The sequence below is a fragment of the Anas acuta genome, chromosome 2 (genome assembly GCF_963932015.1).
Source record: "Anas acuta chromosome 2, bAnaAcu1.1, whole genome shotgun sequence".
NCBI classification, from domain to species: domain Eukaryota; kingdom Metazoa; phylum Chordata; class Aves; order Anseriformes; family Anatidae; genus Anas; species Anas acuta.
Window position 1 is genome coordinate 43,642,027 of NC_088980.1, and position 20,936 is coordinate 43,662,962.

At 36.6% G+C, this 20,936-nt stretch overlaps 1 protein-coding gene across 1 annotated transcript in view; it reads right to left on the minus strand.

Annotated features, from left to right (window-relative positions):
• Positions 1-845: 845 nt before the first annotated feature.
• The window catches only part of TOPAZ1 (testis and ovary specific TOPAZ 1), a 36,802-nt gene continuing 16,711 nt past the window's right edge, over positions 846-20,936 (minus strand). Inside the window, exons 8-20 of the mRNA XM_068674478.1 lie at positions 20,380-20,517; positions 15,700-15,763; positions 14,533-14,684; positions 14,233-14,325; positions 13,868-13,983; positions 12,317-12,383; positions 10,875-11,049; positions 9,233-9,333; positions 5,692-5,857; positions 4,999-5,163; positions 3,936-4,139; positions 3,475-3,658; positions 846-1,776 (exon numbers count right to left, since the gene is read on the minus strand). Of these exons, the coding sequence (XP_068530579.1) occupies positions 1,563-1,776; positions 3,475-3,658; positions 3,936-4,139; positions 4,999-5,163; positions 5,692-5,857; positions 9,233-9,333; positions 10,875-11,049; positions 12,317-12,383; positions 13,868-13,983; positions 14,233-14,325; positions 14,533-14,684; positions 15,700-15,763; positions 20,380-20,517 (1,839 nt within the window). The 3' untranslated portion in view covers positions 846-1,562. The remainder of the gene's footprint in view (positions 1,777-3,474; positions 3,659-3,935; positions 4,140-4,998; positions 5,164-5,691; positions 5,858-9,232; positions 9,334-10,874; positions 11,050-12,316; positions 12,384-13,867; positions 13,984-14,232; positions 14,326-14,532; positions 14,685-15,699; positions 15,764-20,379; positions 20,518-20,936) is intronic.

Here is a 20,936-nt window from a genome sequence, read left to right on the forward strand (position 1 = left end):
AGAAACAGCTGGATCCTGATGCACCCACCTGTTTTAATAGAACTTCTTAGCAGTGATGTGGGGAGGCTGCTTTGCCTGTTAATATAAAATATGACTGAGATTGCATCACATCAGCTGAAGATGGTACTCAGGGGATGGAGCCAAAACATTGCACAAACTTTCCACAGTTCCAAGCTAACCTGGAAAGTCGATGGCTAATCTCTGAAGAATAAATCAACATTAGGATATTTTTTTCTGGGGCTGATCTAAGCAAAAATTCAAGGTTACTTATAATGGAAAAATAATGCTGTCCCTAGAACATCCCAAACTTTGAAGCCGTAAGGATTACTGAGAGAATTTTGTCTTCCTGCATCTCTCAAACACAGTATTAGCCACATCTGGTACTGCTTACAGAAATGTGGGATTTAGCTGAAGTTCAGATAGCTTCTGACTAATTCCAAGGAAGATTAAGCTACAAAGGATCTTACAAGAAGTAATTAGCAAAAATGACTTAGTTTCTTACTGCTGACTACATTGCCAGTTTTAATTTGTTGAAATCTCCAAAATTGCTCTTGCCTGTAATGCTGGAGTGGCTGGCAGAACGTCAGTTCAGATTTCTCATCTGAAACCTCGTATCCATCATATCCAGCACTCAGCTACTAGGGAACAAAGCAGCAGAACGCTACTGGATTTGCCTAAGTGGATAGCCTTACAAATGGGAGAGCCATCTCAGAGAACACCGAGTGGTAGAACCCAAACTCTGAGCTAGTGTCAATTGTTTCTCAAGGACACGGATTTTAAAGAAATGCCATCTGATTGTTACTACTGAACCTGCTAGTTTTTATGAGGAAAGCAGGTGAGATCCCGACAGAAGAACGATAAGCTGCAAAAACGTAAGAGCTTCTATCCCAGTATTTTTCTGTACAGGTGGGACAGTGATCTCAGAGGTCATCAGACTCGAATCTTCCTTCCTCCAGTAGCCTCCTCTAAGACAGACTGGATGAGCAGTGGTATCAGATGGAAGAATTCCTGAAGAAATAGGAATGCTACAAGCAGCTTGCTACAAGCCTCCAGCTCATCATATAGTTGGCAAAAAACTTAAAACGGTAAAGTCAATTATCAGATGTGAAGGCAGAAAACACTTTTCTCTAAAAGCACCATCAAGGGAGAGAGAAAGTTTTCCTTTTCAGTGAAAATGCACAGATACACAAATGGGAAGCCATATACAGGCAGTTATCTAGACACAGCCAAACCTTCAGCTGTGAGCGACTTGTGTAGACTCTCAGTTCTGTGAAGGAAAGGTATCCTAAGTCAGGCACGTCTCATGTGGGAAATGATTTTGAAGGTATTTTATTCTCACTGCTTTTTACTGTGTGTAAAATGCTCTTTTCGTCCTACTATCTGCATCATCATCGATATTAAATACATAAAAATACAACTTGAGTTTTGAAGCCCTGCTCTAAGTCAGTAAGGCTGAACACAGTGGCAAATACCTTTAGTAATTTTTATTAGTTTTAACAATGATCGCTTAAACCACTGAACCCCCTCCCCCAAAGTCTTTATTTTTATTTATTAATTAATGACTACTGAAACAGCCAGACCTTTCCAGCCCATTTCATATTCTCCTGAAGCCACTTTAGAGCAGATGTATGCTCCAAGCTGTAAACTTCTTCCATATTAACATTCACTGTCATACGCTTAAGAAAAAGCCTTGGATCAGACACATGAGCAGCCAGGCTAAGTCTCTCCATTCCTGCTTGATAGTCACTGTTATTCTGAACTGTCTGGTCTTCACATCTGTAAGTGAATTTTCACAAATACAAAATTATGCAATGTGCAGGCCCTCCCTCTGCCATTTGCCTCATGGTTTATACTGGCAACAAGATCACAAAAACATTAAACTAATGCCTTGTGTTCATTTATGATAGATGTTAACTTCTAGACAAATTTTAGCTGATTATTTTGAAGAATTTAATAAGACTTTAGAATTTAAGAAGTTAAATTTAATAAGTTAGACATCTTTTTAACATATTTTGCAGTACTGAAACGTAATAGGATTTAATGCCAGTGCAAAGCAGGTCTGCAATATTCACATTTCATGAAGAAATGCTCTAGTCAGGGCTGGCAAATTCAGTAAAGGAATGTAAACCATTTTATGAATTGGATATTCCAAGAATTTATATAACATGCTTGAATCCAAAAGGATTACTCATGCTTGGCATGTAATCACTTTTGGAATAAGGATGTGCCTAAGTGACATGCCTATGTTTTTGCAAGAGCAGAATTTACTCTTTAAGCAGACAAGCAGAGGTATGACAGCATACTAGCAAAACTGTCATCTAGTATAGGCTGCAACTTCTACATCAACAAATATTCATAAATAATAAATCCCTCTATGGCGTTTAATTTCCTTGAGTGTCAAATTAGCTGAAGAATATATCCTAAGCATAATCAGAAAAATTCTTCTGATGAGAAAAATTCTCTAAACGATACTGTTGTTCTGGCCAGCACTGTTCTCCTAATAATCTGATCATACTTAAAACTGAGTGTGATTTGTCTTTTCTGCTGCATGTAACATATACGTTTCTTTTTTTACAGGACATGATTATTTTGACCTGAAGTAACCACTGTTCCAAACATAAATTTAACATTCCTTTAAAAGACAGCACAAAAACTTAAACAAATTGTGTGTCTTTAAAGGGAAGATTTTCAAAAAAGACAAGGTAAAAAAAAAAAACACACCAGAACAACAACAACAAAAAACAACCACCATCTAATTTATCCAAAAAAGCCCACAAAATTAAGAGATGTATTTCTCAGGATGGGTAGAGCTGAAAGAAGACATAGCACTCAAGTTTGAGATGCCCTCATTCATCCTTCTTAACAAATGCAGCTTTGCTATGCAGTTTCACATCTTGATTCTGAGCCAAACACTCCCAGAGAAAATAGGGTCTTGAAAAACAAATTACAGGCATAATCCAGTGACAGTGGTTGGTGGTTTATGGACAAGAAGGAAAAGCAATGAAACAAATTTTTATCTTGCAGTTACTCAGTCTCACAGGAAGGGAAAAAAATCACACTTAATACCAAGATACTCCCTAGAGAGAGAATCAAATAAAATGGTTCCAAGCACTTGCCAAAGAACAGCCAAAAAAGTTGCATTTGCTTTATGAAAGGAGTTAACATTTTGACTGTGCCTTTCTCCTCCGATGCTTAACCACAACCCAAGACTCTATAGTGAACTTATCCTGTTTTTGAAAATACAGGAGTACACATTCAGCTAGGGAACAGAGGCCAGTATCACTCAGGAACACATGCTACACATGTAAAAAATAAAACCAGAAACATTTACTGTTACATCATCGGTTTGTAAAAAAGGATTAAAAACAAGTTTTTAAACAATTCTCTTTCCTAACCAATAGAAAATAAACTCTCTCATTAATTACATGTTTAGACTGATAAGTACAATAAATAAGGTACATGTCTGACACAAACCTTTTCAGTATTATTCGAAGAGACTGAGTAGTAGCCCCTGGACTTTGAATATCGCTGGCATTTGAAACGAGGAATAATTCAATGGCCAACAGCATCTCAATCTCAGACACGTAAAAAGGAATTGGCAGGATTTTGTGATGTAAATTTCCCTCTAGTGGCGGGTAGCAACCCAGTGACAAAGCAGCTGTGAGTAAATGCAGAAACATAAGAAATTAAGATTACCAATACTGAACATGGATCTGTTTTCTTCATGCCCCGTAATAGCCACTGATTCATATTCCCAACTGTCACTATATCCCAATAAGTATTTTGGTTACAAATAAATTCCTGACATTGACAAAGAAAGTGCTCGTCTTCTTCCTTGCAAGAAGACGAGCACTCTTACCCTTTTCTCCCCAAAACACGGAGCTGATAATATTATCCAAAGAAAATCTTGGAAGGATTTTTAAAAAGCAACTTACTTTTGTAGTAGGTTCTAGCTTTACTCCACAAACAACTTCTTCCCAAACCTGTGATTAATCCCCTCAGTAAAAAAAAATCAACAGCTATATTTTTTGAAAGCATGAAGTCTACTGCAGAAGATGAGACCCCAAGGTTCTTGCTCTCAAAACAGGCTTTTATCAGCAAGTTAAAAATGCAGCCATACTGAGAAACATCAACAGTATCTGAAATGAAAAGAAGAATATTTACTACTCAATTCAAATCAAATCAAAGCCTACTTGCAGAATCGCTTCTCAATGCTGGGGACCAGCACCAAGATCAGGCTTTTTGCTTCTAGGAGCAAGATGGCACAAGGTTGAGATGATTTATTCATCAAAATTCTTTCCATATAGTTATACTCATTTCATTTACATTATGAGAGAGGAAGTATTAACGTCCAAGTAATGATTTGCTCTGAAAACCAAGAGGATCAGATAAAAATATATTCACTTGCCTAAGTCTACAAATAAAATCCTCACTTGATCTCTCAAAATTTGCACCAATAAAAAAACATTTTGGTCTCTGAAGATCTGCTTCTACTCTAGACGGTCTTCCACTAAGGCAATGCCTAAAAGCACACACTGATAATAGGACTGAGACCTCCAGACAGGAGTCAGCTGAGGTTTCCTCAGTGGAGCCTAAGTAACTACCCATCTCAAGCTGAAGTACACATCGGAACTGTCAGATAAATTGAGCCCAAAAGAGCACTGAGTTCAATGTATAAAAGTCTAGGGTGGCTTGCTCAGTTTTCTATCCTATTGTACAGGCTGTGAATGCTCTTTAAAAATTTAGTGGATCTTCCTTGTGGGCCTGTGTAACTGAGCTAACTGGAGAACAGGACAGGCAGACAAACTGTGTGCGTGAGTGCACATCTGTGAGACAAAAGCTGCAGAGTTCACTGACACTACCCTCTTTGGAAAAGAATGAGCTTGTATAAATCCATCTTCTTCAAGAAATGTGACAAGGAAAACAAAGAAAAAAAAAAACAGTACAGAATAATCTGTTACATTTTTAGCTCTTAACACAGTACCTCTCCTTACTTACCAGTACTATTTTGGAAACCTGGTAAATTCTGCAGAACTTCCAGTGCCTGCCTGTATAAACTCTGCCTCATGTAGTTGTGCACTAGTGAATATAACAGATTATGCCGATTGAGGATGTCCTCTTCATCACAGGGCCACAGTGGTGTATTTGTGGTCCATTCTGACTCTGCAGCAAAGAATGGCATAGTGTCATTTCTATGAACTAAAGCTGCTGGATGCTGTGACTTCTGGCCTTTAAGGGTATGCTGTAAACTGTAGCAGAAAACAAACTTCAAAACTTATCATAAAATGCAGTTTTTAATAACTTCTTCCTTATCACTAAGACTTCTCAGATGGATTCTCAGAACCCTTTAATTTTAAATAATCCCTTTTATTAAATATCACAATAGTAAAATGAACTGTCAGGGGCATATCTAACTATATCTGTATACAGATATGTATGTATTTATTTAATAATATAAAACAAACATGAATAGAACATTTTAGATCCTCCATGTTACTTTATAGAACACCTCCTATTCTTGTTTATACACTTCTGAGTTTCTTCTTTCAGTAGGTCAGAATTCCAAAAAGCCAACAACTATGTATTATTTTAATTTACAGACCAACTTGTAACTTGTAGCTGAAAGCTTTCACCAAATGGGGCAGTTCAAATTTGAACGTCAAAACTCTGTTCTTTGTAAGACAAGCTTACCTCTCAATACCCATGTCGCTCCATCCAAACTTCCAGTTTTAAGAAAAATTTCTGCAGCATTATTAACAATTTGGCATCTTGATGCTAAGTTCTCTGCACCCATAAGTCCCTTCAAGACTGTAAAATTTATCTGTAGCTCATGCAATTTATCCAAAACCTTCCTTCCCTAGCACAAGAGTGAGAAAGGAAACAGGGAAGGTCTGAGAAAGCAATGACATTAATACCTACACATTATACAGCACGTTTAATTTGGTGACAAAGTTTTGTACACATCAGTTTAGTGACATTATCCAAACTAGGGGGGAGTGAGAAAAGGATCACTTAGTAAAAATTCTAATGAACAATAGCAGATTTTATTTGTGATTCTGTAGACAAAACAAAACAGTCATTGTTCAACAGCTCCCAGCACACTATTCCTTTTAGTATGTTCACAGTATATGTTCCTAGACAGTATTTTAGTATGCTTTGTAATTTATTTGCATTTGCTTGCTTTAGCATATTAATATTTTCACTCTTGATTCTGTTCAGCCCTGTATAACTTATGTAATTCCAAGAATATAAGAGTATAAGGACTTTTCTTTTTGCAGTAGAGACATAATAGTTAACCTGAAATAATTCATCCAGCATAAGCCAAACAGAACAGATAATTCTACCCAGCAGGACAAAAAAAAAAAGGAAGAAGTTGTGCCCATCTGACCAACAGTAAAAGAACCAACAGTTTTATCATCATATACCAAGCTGAGTTTTAGTCTGGTTTCCTATAAAAGTTTCCTGTCAAGCTTCTTTTTCTTCCGCTTTTTGGCTGGCTTTCTCAGTCACAGATAAAAGAAAGGTAGCAGTCTCAAAGATAATGAAGATGTGACCAACCTAAAAAAGCGCTGATGAAGCCGAAAAGGGATACTAAATTAATGTCCCCAGCAAGGCAAAGACAGGCAGGGTTTAGCACTTTAGAGGGAAAGGGAGCTTTAGGAAAACGGAGATGTTGACAGAAAATGAAACATACTTATTAGGAAGCTAACTTTTTGAAAATGCCTTGTGGGTATGCATGTAAGTACTGTGAACTGGCATACGCCCCAAATTGAAGACTTTTAGATACCTACAGGAATCTGCAATGGTTTATCTCAACATAACCTGTAGAAAAATACAAACGAAATGATTGCAGTTATCATCTATGGTTAGATCACATCCTTCATCCTGTCTTATTTTCTGGACCACTTTTTTGAAGAAGCAAGACAGGGCATCAGGAAGATAGCCCATAATCTCAGGATTACGGACCTATTTCATGGCTACAATGGAGCAAAGCTGGTTGGAAAGAAGCAGTAATGACAGTTCTAGTTCATCCCTGAAGCAGAGATCAATTTGGAGGTTGTCAGTTCTGATAAAAATCACTCAGAGCCACCACCTCATTCACACTCCAATATGGTCATCACAGGTTGTCTGTGAGGCTATTTGAGGATCTTGGAGAGCAGTCTATTGAGAGAGGGATTTGACACCCTGTCAAAGGAGTGATGATCTTTTGCTCTACACATAAAAAAAAAAAAAAGTAGTAACATAAGAACTGCCTGCTCTTAGTAACCTCTATCATACAAGAGAAACAATACGCGTGCTTTTGGCACCTTGTGCCTCTGATGTCAGGAAATGAAGATGAACTTCCTGGGAATATGAGATCGCGGAACCAAGTATCAAGATTTCCCTCACAGGAGATCTTGGAAAATAGCTCAGTGTGAAGGTATTTCCCTGCAAACACTGAATATATGCTGCCTCTGCTGAAGATGACAGCCAGAAAACAAACCAAACTAAGCTCTTAAATGAGAAACAAGAGCGCTAACCACTTCTCAATGGCAAGAATTTAGACCACCTCAACAGAATCCAGGAATCTCCCAATGATTCTACAAGTGAGTTCTGTGGAACAAAAACACTTTTAAAAATTCTAGTGCAGTATTAAAAATCTGCTAGTGCAAAGAATCCTTGCTTCCCTTTACTCTCAAGGCAGCATCACACTTGATCAGGACCTGTTAGAGACCCTTCTTCTCAACAAACTGATGCTGCAAAACTTCTGATTCATCAAAATGGATGTACAGTGTCTAATTCAAGAACCTTTATCAGCTATCCCCTGGGACTTGGGGTGGCCCTGGAAACAGACAGCAGCGCATGGGTTTCATGTAACAGAATCCTTCATGGTCATGCCTTATAGGCAGTAGTTCAAAAGACATTTTAGCTCTTTAATGCAAACTAGAAAGGGATCCCCAAGAATAAAAAGACAAAAGGGGAGAGGGAGAGTTTAATTTTGTTTGTAAAAATACATCTTTGAAATCACGTATAGGATGAGAAGTGTACCAGTACAGAATAATTATTACTTGTAGGGATCAGCCCTGATGACAGAAAGGCAAGTTCAGAATACAATCACTGACCAAAACACATCCCAGAAGCACTGGTGCTTCAAATTCTCCCTCCCATTGGCACTGGTCATGCTGCATTGTATAGGGGAGGCAGATTGGTATAAACTGCTTCCTTCCACCATGAAAAATAATTTAATGTCGGAGCAGAACTTGCTGCAGTGAGTTTATGATCAATTACTGGATGAGCCCTAAAGAGCGAAGACATCCAGTGAAAGGTCTAGTCTGAACACTGGCTCATCGTAATATTGGACAGCAGGAAAGGACTGTAAAGGGTATTTCTTGGTGGGGTCCAACTCTTTGAGAGATTCACACAACTCATAAATCCAAATCTGGCAAGATGTATGAAATGAAAAAGAACCCGGAAGAAAACCACTTTCAGTAACATTCTGGGGAATTAGCACTACCCAGTGCAGCAGCAGGAGCCCTGCTATGCCTCTCTTCTGTCTTCTTGACCTTAGCCGTTCCATCTCAGATCAGGCTCAGAAGAATCGGTGCAGGAAATATTTCTCCAGTTGGGTGTTCTTGGAATTCAGCAGTATTACCAGACAGAGGAAAATGGCATTTGTGGGAAACCATCACCAGCTTGATCCAGAACCTCAGGAAGCCCAGTCTCTTAGCCCTGATTTGTCCCTAGCTCAGAAAAGGCAAAGCTGACCCTGAACAATCAAGTTTCTAGGTTGCAAGACAAAGTTATGACAGACTTGACCAGACAGAAACATGCTCATTTACGTGCTTTTGTCTTGAACCACGCTGCATTCTTCTACCAGGCAGTACAAATACCTTGTGCATCTATCACTATAAGGAAAACAATTTCTACAGCCTGTGTATATTTTGCTCATTTAAAAGCTGTAATTACATAATGTATGAAAAATAAAAAGTGTATTAATTCTCACAAGCAACTCCCTCCACCCTAACCAACAAAGCAAGCAAGAAGAAATCCCCACACATGCAAGGCTCTGAAGACTACTGCCCAGAAAGGCACAATGAAATGCTTTGATCCAGCTGGACAATTAAGAAGCATTAAGAAGATTGTGGGGAGGCAGGTGGCACATCCACATACTCAACTGGAGAAACAGTTTGGCACCAGGTAAGGTAAAGACAAATTCTTTTTCTTCCAAACAGGTTACTATAGCGCAGCATACCTTTCTCCACTGTAGCACTTTGCGATAAGAATTCATCATGCTAATCCCAGTCCTTCCAATGAAAACCCTGTCTGCTTCATTACATGTCGGGTTTGTTATTACTAGAAAGAAAAAATGTGTATTATTTTTCTTTTCACATGTAAATGCTGTTTCAAAGAACTTGATCACAGATCACAGAACTTACACTTGAAAAACAATAGTCATTGTGAAATATTAAATACACTTTCTGAAATACTTGGCATTAAATGTAATTATTTCCTAAGTCTGACAACAACAATAGTTTATTCGGACATTATTTTCTCAAGTTTATCCATAAGATGCTTGGACAAGTCATGGCATAACTTAGTAACATCATAACTTAGCAACATCATTACTTGTAAAGTAAGCTCTCAATCTGGCACTACAGAACTGGGTAATTGCAAGTTTTTTCAAGCCATATTATTTAACTACTTTGGAAGCATTGTTAGTACTATAGGACAATGGTTTCCAGTGTGGGATGGTACACAAACAATTCTTCCCACACAGGTGCGGGAAAGTATTTTTTGTGCCATTGATCAATTAAATAAAAAATTTAAAGTAGTGTTTATTTCATCCTTTTTTAAATTTCTGGTTTGATGTATGTTTTATAATGCACATAATAAAACATACAGTGCAGTACTGTATGTATATAATTTATAAATAAATACACATAGATTGGGGGTAAGTGTTCACAAATCTGTTAGTGATAGGGTGTCTGTCAGTTTGGAGACCACTGCTCTAGAGAAGACAGACCAAGTTTCAAGCCCCATCAAAGCCTTTTGTCCGTGTCATAAATGGAAGCTGTTTTATACTCTGAGAGTCTGTAACCAGAAAGGTTGTGTCACATAACTGAAATAAATATTCATCAGGTTTTAGTAGTTAATACAGGTTGAAAAAGATGTGAGTCATCCATTATACAAAGCTGTAATATCCCACTGACACTTACTTCACTGAGCCTCCGTCTTCTACAATCTTATTAGGAGGAAGGATGCAGATAAGTAAATGAAGAGGCATAGAGAGGAAAGTAGAAAGAAAACCTGCCAGAAATATTAAAGAACTAGGTGTTTTGAGGACCCTGCCCTTGCAAAAATTATTGGTTCTTCAGGAGACTGAGAAATTCTGAAGATCCAAATTGCTAAAAACCAAAGAAACCAAGCTAACCAACCAAATGATACATACCTGATGTAACCCTGTCCAATGTGTTTTTGTATGTACAAGTACATGCAGCCGTATTTACAGCTCTGAAGTTTACTTATGCTATGAAGAGTGTTGCACTTCAGACAATAATTAAACATGCTTGCCTTTGTCCTGAGAACAGGACATTCTTCCTTAAAAGACCAAGCGTTTTGGTTTCTCTTCATAATCTGACAGAGCTCAAGTGTGCTTTTTTCAGAGAAAGTAGTTCTTTCAGTGTAAGCATCACAGATTTCATTTCTACCAGAAAATGACGTCTGTTGATAATTTCACCTGACTGTATTTGTGCCTGAAGAAATTCTGAATGCTGTATTAGATAAAAGTAACTGATGTGAAGAAAACAGTCAGTACACAATTTTATTTTTGACCTCATAAAAACCCTACCAAGAGTAGGATGAGCAATAAAGCATTTTCTCCATCTTGATTTTACCTGCATCAGCAAAATCGCAAAAAGGAACTCCTGGTCTGTCTTTCTCAGAATCTCTTGTTAGTATTTCAGTAATACATAAAGACAATTTCTGAAGATCATCAAAATGTTCACATCCAGTTCTTGCGTTAACATACAACGTTCCCATCTTACTCCAATCGTTTTTTTCCTTGCAATGCTATGAAGAAGACGAATGACAAATATAAGCAAGCCTGCTTCCAGAACACCAAACAGAAAATATACTGAAATTCAAGAGATAATCCTGAGACAGACTTAAAGCAGAAAACAATGCAGCTAATACATACCCTGTGTCCTGTGACATTACTGAATGTATTCTGATTTATGACATTTCACTTTAACAGAGTATCACCCATTTCTTAAAGGAACAGATCTGAGAGTCCAGAAAAAATTAATCTGAAGAGATTATAACCAAATACAGACATTTCTAATGACATGACGATTAAACCTCAATGTTTTATATTCTTCTCTCCCAACACTTTTATTTTTATAACATATTACATATTTTTATAATATATATCATTAAAATTTTGTTAGCATCACCAAACCCGTTTTCTTTCGTCAAGGATTAAGTTAACTTGAATCCTCCTATCACTGCAGGCTAGGACTAATCAATGTCTCCTCATGAGACATTCAGTACTCTGGTGCAACTTTTCTGAGAGGTTTAGAGCTCAGGCTACATTTCTGTACTGTAATCTAGCACAGGCTGCATATGCACATGCACGTAGAATAGTTAAATTTAAACCACGTGCGTCAGGATTCTACTGATAACAGCATAGGGCTGTGCTGCAGGGTCTGCAGGTAAGCCAATTGAGATGAGGTATGTGACACACAAATGCCAACAAGGAATTACAGAGGTTTTCAGGAACTGACTAGACAAAATTGTGACCAGTTCTGGTCACAGTCCAGGTTCTTGCCTTCTTAAATTTAGGTTTCAGGATCTGTGCAATGAGTCTAATAATATGTAAACTATACTATAGTTGTTCATAAAAAGTAATTCGTCTCTCAGGGTGAAAAATGCAGTAGCCTATTAAAGAAGTTATGCTGTAGTATTTTCTTATTCTTCAAAATAACCTGCCTGTCAGAATTACGCCTTTTTATATAAGGTATTGACTCTGCTGAATTATTAAGTAATTTTTGATGAGGAATGACCAATTAAAAGCACAACAAAAATGCTGACAATTCTAAGATTTTTGAATTAGATGCAAAACTAGGATAAAAGCTACAAGTATGTAAATTAAAATAAGTACGGACATCACAGAAAAGCCAGGCAGTTTTTCCCCGCATGTTAATCTTTCCCCAAAACTGTTTTACATGGAAATGTATTATCACATTAATTTAAAATGATGTAAAAATTGCTATTTTATGTAGGTTTAAAAAAGTCATGGTTTACACATTCCAAAAGGCTTGAAAAATGCACACTGTACCTGAATTTCAGCCATAATCAAATTGAAGTCAAAGAGCCAGCTGCTTTTAAAATGTCTTTCCTGATATCTTCAGGGGGAAAAAAAATATTAAAACTTAATTTTAACACACCCTATTGATTAACTATGAACTATCAGGTGATCAACAGTTCATTGTATTTGGATCGAAAACTGATGTAATTTTTTATTTGATTTACATATAATACGCAAAATGGACACTGAAAACAGACATTCACGATGATGCCAAAGGGAGTCAGTACATATGTTATGCAAATAACTGAAGAGCAATATTTTCAACAGGTAATATTCCCTTCTCTTGGTATAAATGTAACTGAACAGGCAGGAATAAGACTTACAATACATTAAGTAAATGCAGACCACACTGTACATGTGTCTGACAAAAAGGTTAAAAAAAAAAAAAAGTTAATTACATGAACCAAAGTGTAATTCAGCTTCAAATACCTCAGAATGCAATGGTTTGTTCTGATGCTGCCACTGGAACAGTGAATCCACCTACCCAGTGTGATGCTATCATGTAGACACACTTCACCTACACATGAACGAGCTAGCATGTGTAGTTGAAGCAGTAAAGCTGCTCAGACTTCCCAGACACAAACTCTTTCTCAGTTTGTGCCGAAAACACAATACATACTGAGGCAACTTGGAAAGGGTCATTCCTTTGTGGAATGTGATTCCTGGTCTGAAAAGTGAAATCACCACTAACACAGGTGGTAAACTGCACGTATAAAACACTGAAATCCATAGTTGAAAGGTATTGTATGGGAAAAGTATGAAAAGCAGCAAACAATTTCTGGAGTGCTTTTCCTTGAAACAGTGATGGCTTGCTTTTACAAAGTAGATGCCTGCTGCAGGTTTGGTTTCCCTTAAGAATCAAATCTTCCTTTATGAACCATAAATTTAGTTTCTCAACTTGTGCATGCATATATGATGCAGGAAATTTAAACAAAAAAAACTCGGGCAAGAGATGGGGAACATCAACAGTTTTGGAAGAGGTTTGGGCTCCGATTTCATGTTTTGTCCAGCATAAACTAGTGGTACTAAAAAAAAAAAAAATCACCCTCCTTGACACTTCTCTTGTGGAGGCACATATGTTTAAGATGCACAGTAAATGAAACTAGAAGACTACTTCAGATTATAACTAACAATTTTACTGCCTACATGATTTTTATTGCAGAAGTACTGCTGGCCTAAAATATGCATTAAATAATTACATTTCTAATTTGACTACACTTGTACAAATTTCTCCAAATAGTTGGGAACAGCAACCCATCAAACTGTACTATGACAATATTCAAAAGGCTAATCATAACGCAGCCTGAATCTAAGGTTTAAGTAATGATCCTTGATCTTTGAAGCATGGCAAATTGACAGCATTTGAAAATACAATTAGGCACAATATGGTTGTATTTTCCTCCAAACCCCTAAATTTACACTTTCTAGTCACCTTTTACGTTTTTACATAAATTTATGAAATAGAACTTGAAGAAGGAACTAGACAGATATAATTATAAAAATAGCTTCTTAAAGGCATACCTGGATTTTATATTCAAAACAACATTTATTTCCTGGCTGGAAACTTGCAATTGTTGAAGGAGTTTAGTAATGTAATTAAAATGTTCAAACTCAAGAAACATACCAGCATCAACGAGCTGTAATATCAAACAGGGGGAAGAAAAGTAAGCATGCAAGAATTGTCATCGTGTATATCCACATGCAAGCATCAGTGAAAAACATATCACATTGAATCTCAGTCAAAAACCCATATCAAACACTCAGCTAGCCACAATTTAACTTTTACAAAATACCATTGAAAAAATATTTAAGAACTACCTTGCATTTTAAAACAGGCAAGCTATTTTCAGAAATTCCTTTAAATAGTAGTACAATCAAACTCATACCTTACGAAAGGTACTGATTAAAGTAGGCACAGCATTTCTTATATTCAAAGAAGCCACGTGCTCGAAAACTTTCAGAAGAACATCCACAGCTGGCTATAATTTAGACAAAAAAAGCACAATTAGTTTTATGACTTTGTTCAACTAGAAAGGTTCGAGTTTTTCAAATAGGAGCTTACAATTTTTTTTTCTTCAAGAATTGAGTACCAAAGTAAAAACAAACTTATTACTACAAATGGTATTGCCCCCCAAAACTGAGAAACTATGGATCAAAAATGTTCAAAATATTTCAAGGTGACCTACCAGTATATTAATCTGTACAGCTACCCGCAGTATCTGAAACACTTCTTGCAACAAACAGTTCTTGAGCAAACAAATGAGAAGATCATTCAGCACTTGAAAAGCAAAATCCTCACCAGGAGTAACTTCTCTGTAATACCTGACAAATATTTGGACTGAAAAAGCAATTAAAATAATTTCACTTTGGGGGCATTGATGCTTTCTAGACAGGTTATTACCTTAAATTTTAAAAGCAGTGTAACAACTCTTAATTATCCAGAATATTATGGCACTGGGATGTGGAGAAAAATAGGTAAAAAGAAAGTTTGAATGCAACGTTAACATTACTAAACCAAGACTGACTGTTCTGAAATACCTCGTATCATTGAGCTGAGCTGAAGGTTTCAAGAAAGCTTAGCTAATTTAGCGCAGCACAAGAATGCACAAAAAACAGGTTAGATGTGGTAGCACATGAAGGTAGCAAGCTCCTGCCAGACGGGAAGCTCTATGAAGTGCAGTGCTGTCATGGTGGACGGTGTTACCAGTTCTTCCAGGGCTAACCATGACAGATGCAAGTACTCAGTATTTCAGTAAGGCAACATTACTACACAGGGTGCAACAGGATCCCATGTTCATACTGTACTACATCCTAGTAAGCTTTCAAAAACATAGGTAAAAAGAGAACGACTGTCCAGACTAAAATTTAGCCCTTTATGACTCAACTCATAGGCTCACATGGATTTATATCAACTCTGGTCTCTAAAATATGTTGATTTTAATTGTCTGCATATATAGCAGTGTGAAAGGACTAAATTAAAGCTGTTTGGATGCTGTAACAGCACTTCATTTAAAGAGCTTAATTCTAAAGTTTTTGGGTATGTAATATTTAGTCAGGGTGTTGTTCAAAACTGCCTTAACAAAATCTCGGTCCCGTTAAACCTTTCCCCTTGCCCCAATATCTATTCTAAAGTCTACATCATTTTCTAGGGAAGTAAGATTTTTAACAACCTCCTGAGATAACTGCCTATCTAAACACACATCCTCAATGGGAAACTGGTACATGAAAAGCACATGGATTCCTCCTAAATAAGAACTTTATTCATTGTTGGAAGTGTCATCTGTTTTTCTCCCAAGTCTACTTGTTTTAAATAAGCTAAATATCAGATATACATAAAAAGATACTTATCATACCTGCACGTTTTAGAAGGCCTGATTCATTTATACTAATGTATGTCTTAAGTATTTCCATGCAAACCTAGAGAAAGAGAAAAAAATAAGTAAAACATTACCTCAGTTTATGCCAAACGATCTACCCACAAACATGAGTTGTATAAGGAAACAACCTTTACATTGCTTCTATTTGACCCTTATGTACCAACATAAGGTATAAGAAGGTAATTGGGTCTGAAGGCAAAGGCACCATCAAAATACAGCAAATCAAATAGAAAATAACATAGATGACATACATAAACATACGTAACATACATAAATGTTTGGGAGAGGAGCTGCTGGAATCACAGCTGTATGCACGTGTGTGTACAAAAAAGGGATTTTGAAAATACCTGGAATTAGTAAAAATGTCGCACACTAAGCAAACAGAACAGCAAAGAGGTAAAAGTGAAAACATGATAAAAATTACACAAATGCACCACGTAGTAAGTCATAAAATCATCGAGAACTGATGTTGCTAACACTAAGACAAAAATGTTTCAGCAATCAATGTCTTAAGCTGCTTTAGAAATACATTAACCTCAGCTTTGTGATACACATTCTGCTATAGCTCTGCAGATGAAAAGTAAAAACTACACAGATTAAATCTTAAAATTCCAAGTTAGGAAAAAAAAGAACAACACAAAAACAAGAACCTTTCGCATCCCCTTTGTCACTTCTGAAAAATGTACAGTCTCTCTGCAAAACGATTTAAAATGGGTCTTACATCTAACACTATTTTGTGAAATAACAAACAATGAAGGGACACAATCCCCCCCCCCCCCCCCGACTGTAGATGTGTTATTGCAGAATTGAATTGGGTTTATTTTTAAACGAAACTTCACGATTAGACAGGATCCACTCATTGAGTCTGTTACAGTGAATGAATTACCATGAAAGCACTGGCTTGTGGCCAAGACATCTTTCTTTTAAGACTATTAACCTTTTCAGATCCCCAAGGCAAACAACACAAAAATTGTACATTTAAATACACCGACTATAAAGGTTATTATTTTTATTTTCAAACAGCATCACAATGTTGTTGAACTGTGGCCTAAGCCACCCCTTGTGGAAAATCACGTCGAATGTTTGATCTTTGATATGTGCGTGCTGTCACTCTTGCAAGGGGTTAACTCTTTTAATCCAAATCCAAAATCCCAGGTGGCTGAGGGCATTTCCAAAACAAACTTTAGCACATGCTTACAGTATGTAAATTAGTTTGCTTTCTTTAGGAATCTGTTTTCCTCCTCCTTTGGACTGACTGCCAAAAAAAGCCAAGATTGCATCTGGAGCTCTGACTGTTCCAACTATTAGTGAAATTGCTTGGAAAATCCAGTTGTAGTAGGATTTAATCATGGGACGTGTTACACTACATGCATAAAAGGAGTGAACTGTGTGCTTCAGTTACAGCTTCTAGGAGGCTTCAGTCGATTTAATTGTTTAAATTTAAAGTTAAAACTGAATCTATAGACCACGTAAAATGTGAGAATCTCTAACCTTTGAGTTAATTGTAATAGATTTAAAATGAAGGTGCATGAAACTAGGAAGAGACAAAAATACATTAAAAAAAGCAGCAGAGATCACACTGTTCTGTCACCCACCAGCTGATTCCAGAAATCACTTGGTATGACAATTTAATAAGAAATGTAACAAAATGGCCATTTATATTCTAAAAGCAGCTGGCTGCCCAGTCAAACGGTTTTACTACGGTAACACAGAGGTGCTTAAATTACAAGAACAGTCACCAAAATTCACGGAATCTTTCAGCATCTCTCCATGTGCGCTCTGATGTTTATCAAGAGGGAAAACCTCACGCTGCAGCCCTTTGCGCAGTGAGATCAAAACCAGGATCCTTTTTACAAGAGGTTCTTTTCTCACAGGACACTAGCACCTGTAGGATAGACATTTCGTACTACATGTGGCTGAAGCTGAACAACACAAAATTATCTGTTGTCCTCTGTATCTTGGTGACACAAATCCTCAGTCAGCACAGGGGACCAGAAGATACATACAGCAAAAAATCTCAACTGTCAAATTAAGGTATCTCATCAGGATGTGACATGCATCTGTTGTCCTTGGAGGCAAATGCTTAATCCCTTTTTTGCAACCAAAGGGAATAAAATGTAAGAAGGAAGTTCAAGCTACTTATATATAGTCAAATAAGTCAAAAAGAAGGATGCTGGGCACCTTTTTTCCTCCAAATAACAGTTTTTTTCTTTCAGTAAGTGGTAGCAAAGAACACATCTGCAGAACAAGACACCTGATACAAGAGGAGATACTTCCATGTACTAATAAGTCATTATTTTAATAAACTGGTTTTGCATTTCTGCATAAAAACCACCCCTAACTGATGACAATACTGCCACTCCAATCACACCAAACCAGCACTATCAACTAACTATTTTTGCCATTTTAATTTAAACGTCAAAAGCATTCCTTTTTACTAACAAAATTGTAAATTGGAGTGAGATACTCTTGGACAAACACAAAACCTTTTATTTTTTTCATTTTAAAGACAGCAACTGCACTTAGCTTTCTGAAAATGCCTGCAACTACTGAAGCTGTTAGAGCTGCAGAGACACTGATGGTCCACAGAGACGTATGAAAACCTCAGCAAAAGTGTATCATCATTCTGTGCTGAACGATGCTCCAAAACCCTTTAGATTTATCAGACATCGGAATCAATACATTATTTAGTTTTGTATGACCTTTTAAATATTAAGTGATCGGGATTTTTCAAGCCTTATTTCCTGTAACTGCTGAATGGACAGGACGAACCAAGCTGTAAACTCTCTGAAAGACAGCTATTCTTGGAAGGCTAACTGATGTCTAAACCTAGTTAAAACCATGACCTTACCTCTGGGGAGTATTTAAAACAGTCTTAATAGTCTTGTTTACTTTGCCTAATATAAAAGAGATTTCACTGTGTGAAACAAAAGGCAACTTTCTTTAAATAAATAAAACTGGTAACTTGCAGAAGGTGCTGAGCTCAAGACTATGCTGATTTTCAAAACAAACAATGTTTTCATGAATTAGATCACTGCTTTGCTGTGTGACTAATCACAACTGTGAAGAGTATTAAATCTTAGCGGGTTAGGCCATCAGGCATCAACACGTTACCTAATGAAAATGAAGGAAGCTCCATTATGGGGAAAGATAATTCTCTTCAAAAATTCTGCTAACAATCATCATTGGAAACTTAATACTGAACAAGTGGACTGCTGGTCTGCTTAACAGTTCCTAAAGAGATTTATTTTTGCCCTAAAACTGACTAGATGACTTCTTTGTTGCTGCTGTACCTGTCTTCCATTTATGTACTTTGGTGCCACCATGAGGTGTACGGCCTATTATCATTTTACATAGTTCCCCCCCAAAAAATAAAATAAATAAAGCAAAACAAAACAAAATGAAAATATGCTTCCAGACTACCACCAAAGTTAGGCTACGTTAGGTGGGCAGAACTGTACTTGTGCTGGGGTGCTACACCGTAAGTAAAATCATATGGAAAGGATTTTAATAGCTTAACACAAAAATTATCGTTTTGCAATGTATATATGTAAAAAGAAGCGCTACAAACCGTGGTAATTCACACAAACTAGCTGAAGATCACTGATATTCACTGCAGCCTGCCAAAAACATTTCACAACTGAGGCAAAAGGAAAACATACCATAAAGAATTATTTTCAAATGATCTTAGTATTTTTAAGATGTCATATAAACTTTCAAAGAGGTTGCGAAGCATCAGAAAAAAAAGGCAGCTTTTTTCAAAACATAACAAGGAAGGAAACAACATCAAGAAAACACCAAATTACAGGGACTTATTTTTAAAGTTCTGACACAGTACATTTATTTATTTATTTATTATTTTTAATATTATTTGCCTCTATCATCAGGTTCAATGAAAAACACACATCAAATTATTTTTTACATGCTTATTTTGTAATTTCTTACTTAAGGACAGTAATAATAAAATTCTAACCCATATCAACTAGATAAGAAATAATCTTGTAAGACCTGATGAGGACAAGTTTAGGCATTTGTCTTTGTTGTTTTAATGTTTTATTTCCTTCTAAGTGACCTACATACCTGCCGAAGTCTCAGCTAATGCCAAAATCTTATTACATGACAGCACAATGAGCTTGCCTTGCACAGTTCTTGGAAGTAGATTTTTTTTGTTAGGGGGTTTGAAAACACATCTACTTTGCCCACCACCAGAAAAGTAATATTGCCTGCAAATACGGGAATTTCTGCTCCATTGGAGGAGCTCACAGCATCTTTAAATAGACATGCACCTGTTCCACAAAACTTGCAGAAAGTTACATATCATATATGGCTTCTGAGTTTAAGAACTTATACAAAAGTTTGTGTTTGCTTACAGGGCTCTGATGCTTGGCATGGAAACATCTCAGAACCTTCCCATTCTACCAGTCTTCATTGGTATGGCCTAATTCTTGCTCTTTTGTTGATGTCTGCACTCAAAAAGTCTGCAAGTTCACAATTCTAGCATATTTTTAAATGAACTTCAAAAGATGAACATCTTTTGATCCATCAATCTCTGACATTTACTCTCTCTCAATATATAAATGAACACAGGAGATGTTGTTTGGCTTAAAAAAGTGTTCACATTTACAATCTGCTTCTTTCTTCAATAAATCTCTTTACCTTTTCATGTCTTTGTTCAGGAACGTGCCGAAACCAACATTTTGCCCTTTCACAGCCACGCAAACTCATGAAATAATATCTGCAATATTTACGGGGCATATCAATCATCTCCAGGATCTGCTGGACTGAATGAGAAGCCTAGAAATAAAATTAAAACAAGCAGAAAAAAAAAAAATTTTTTGAAAGCATGCATGTGTTTTTTTTTGTTCGTTTTGTTTAAAGAATTTCAAAATATCAAAGTATTAGAAGAAGAAAGATGAAAAACTACTGCACTGCATGGCTCTGGATAACAAGATGATAATTCTGGGCGGGTCAGATTGTCAGATTCCTTTACCCTTTTCAGTGCCCAGCATAATGGATAATGCAGTTTCTCCTAAACATACGAAACTTTGTCTGCTTTTCACTTCTACAAAAACAGTAAAACAAAAAGCATTTTTCGTTTTTGTTTAAGCTGGAAACAGAAATCAGCGAATCTCTAGTGTGAACAAATCACTGGTTTTGCTCTCAGAAACTGTATTTACTCATTTTTAACGTTTTTAGAGGAGTAGAAACATAAA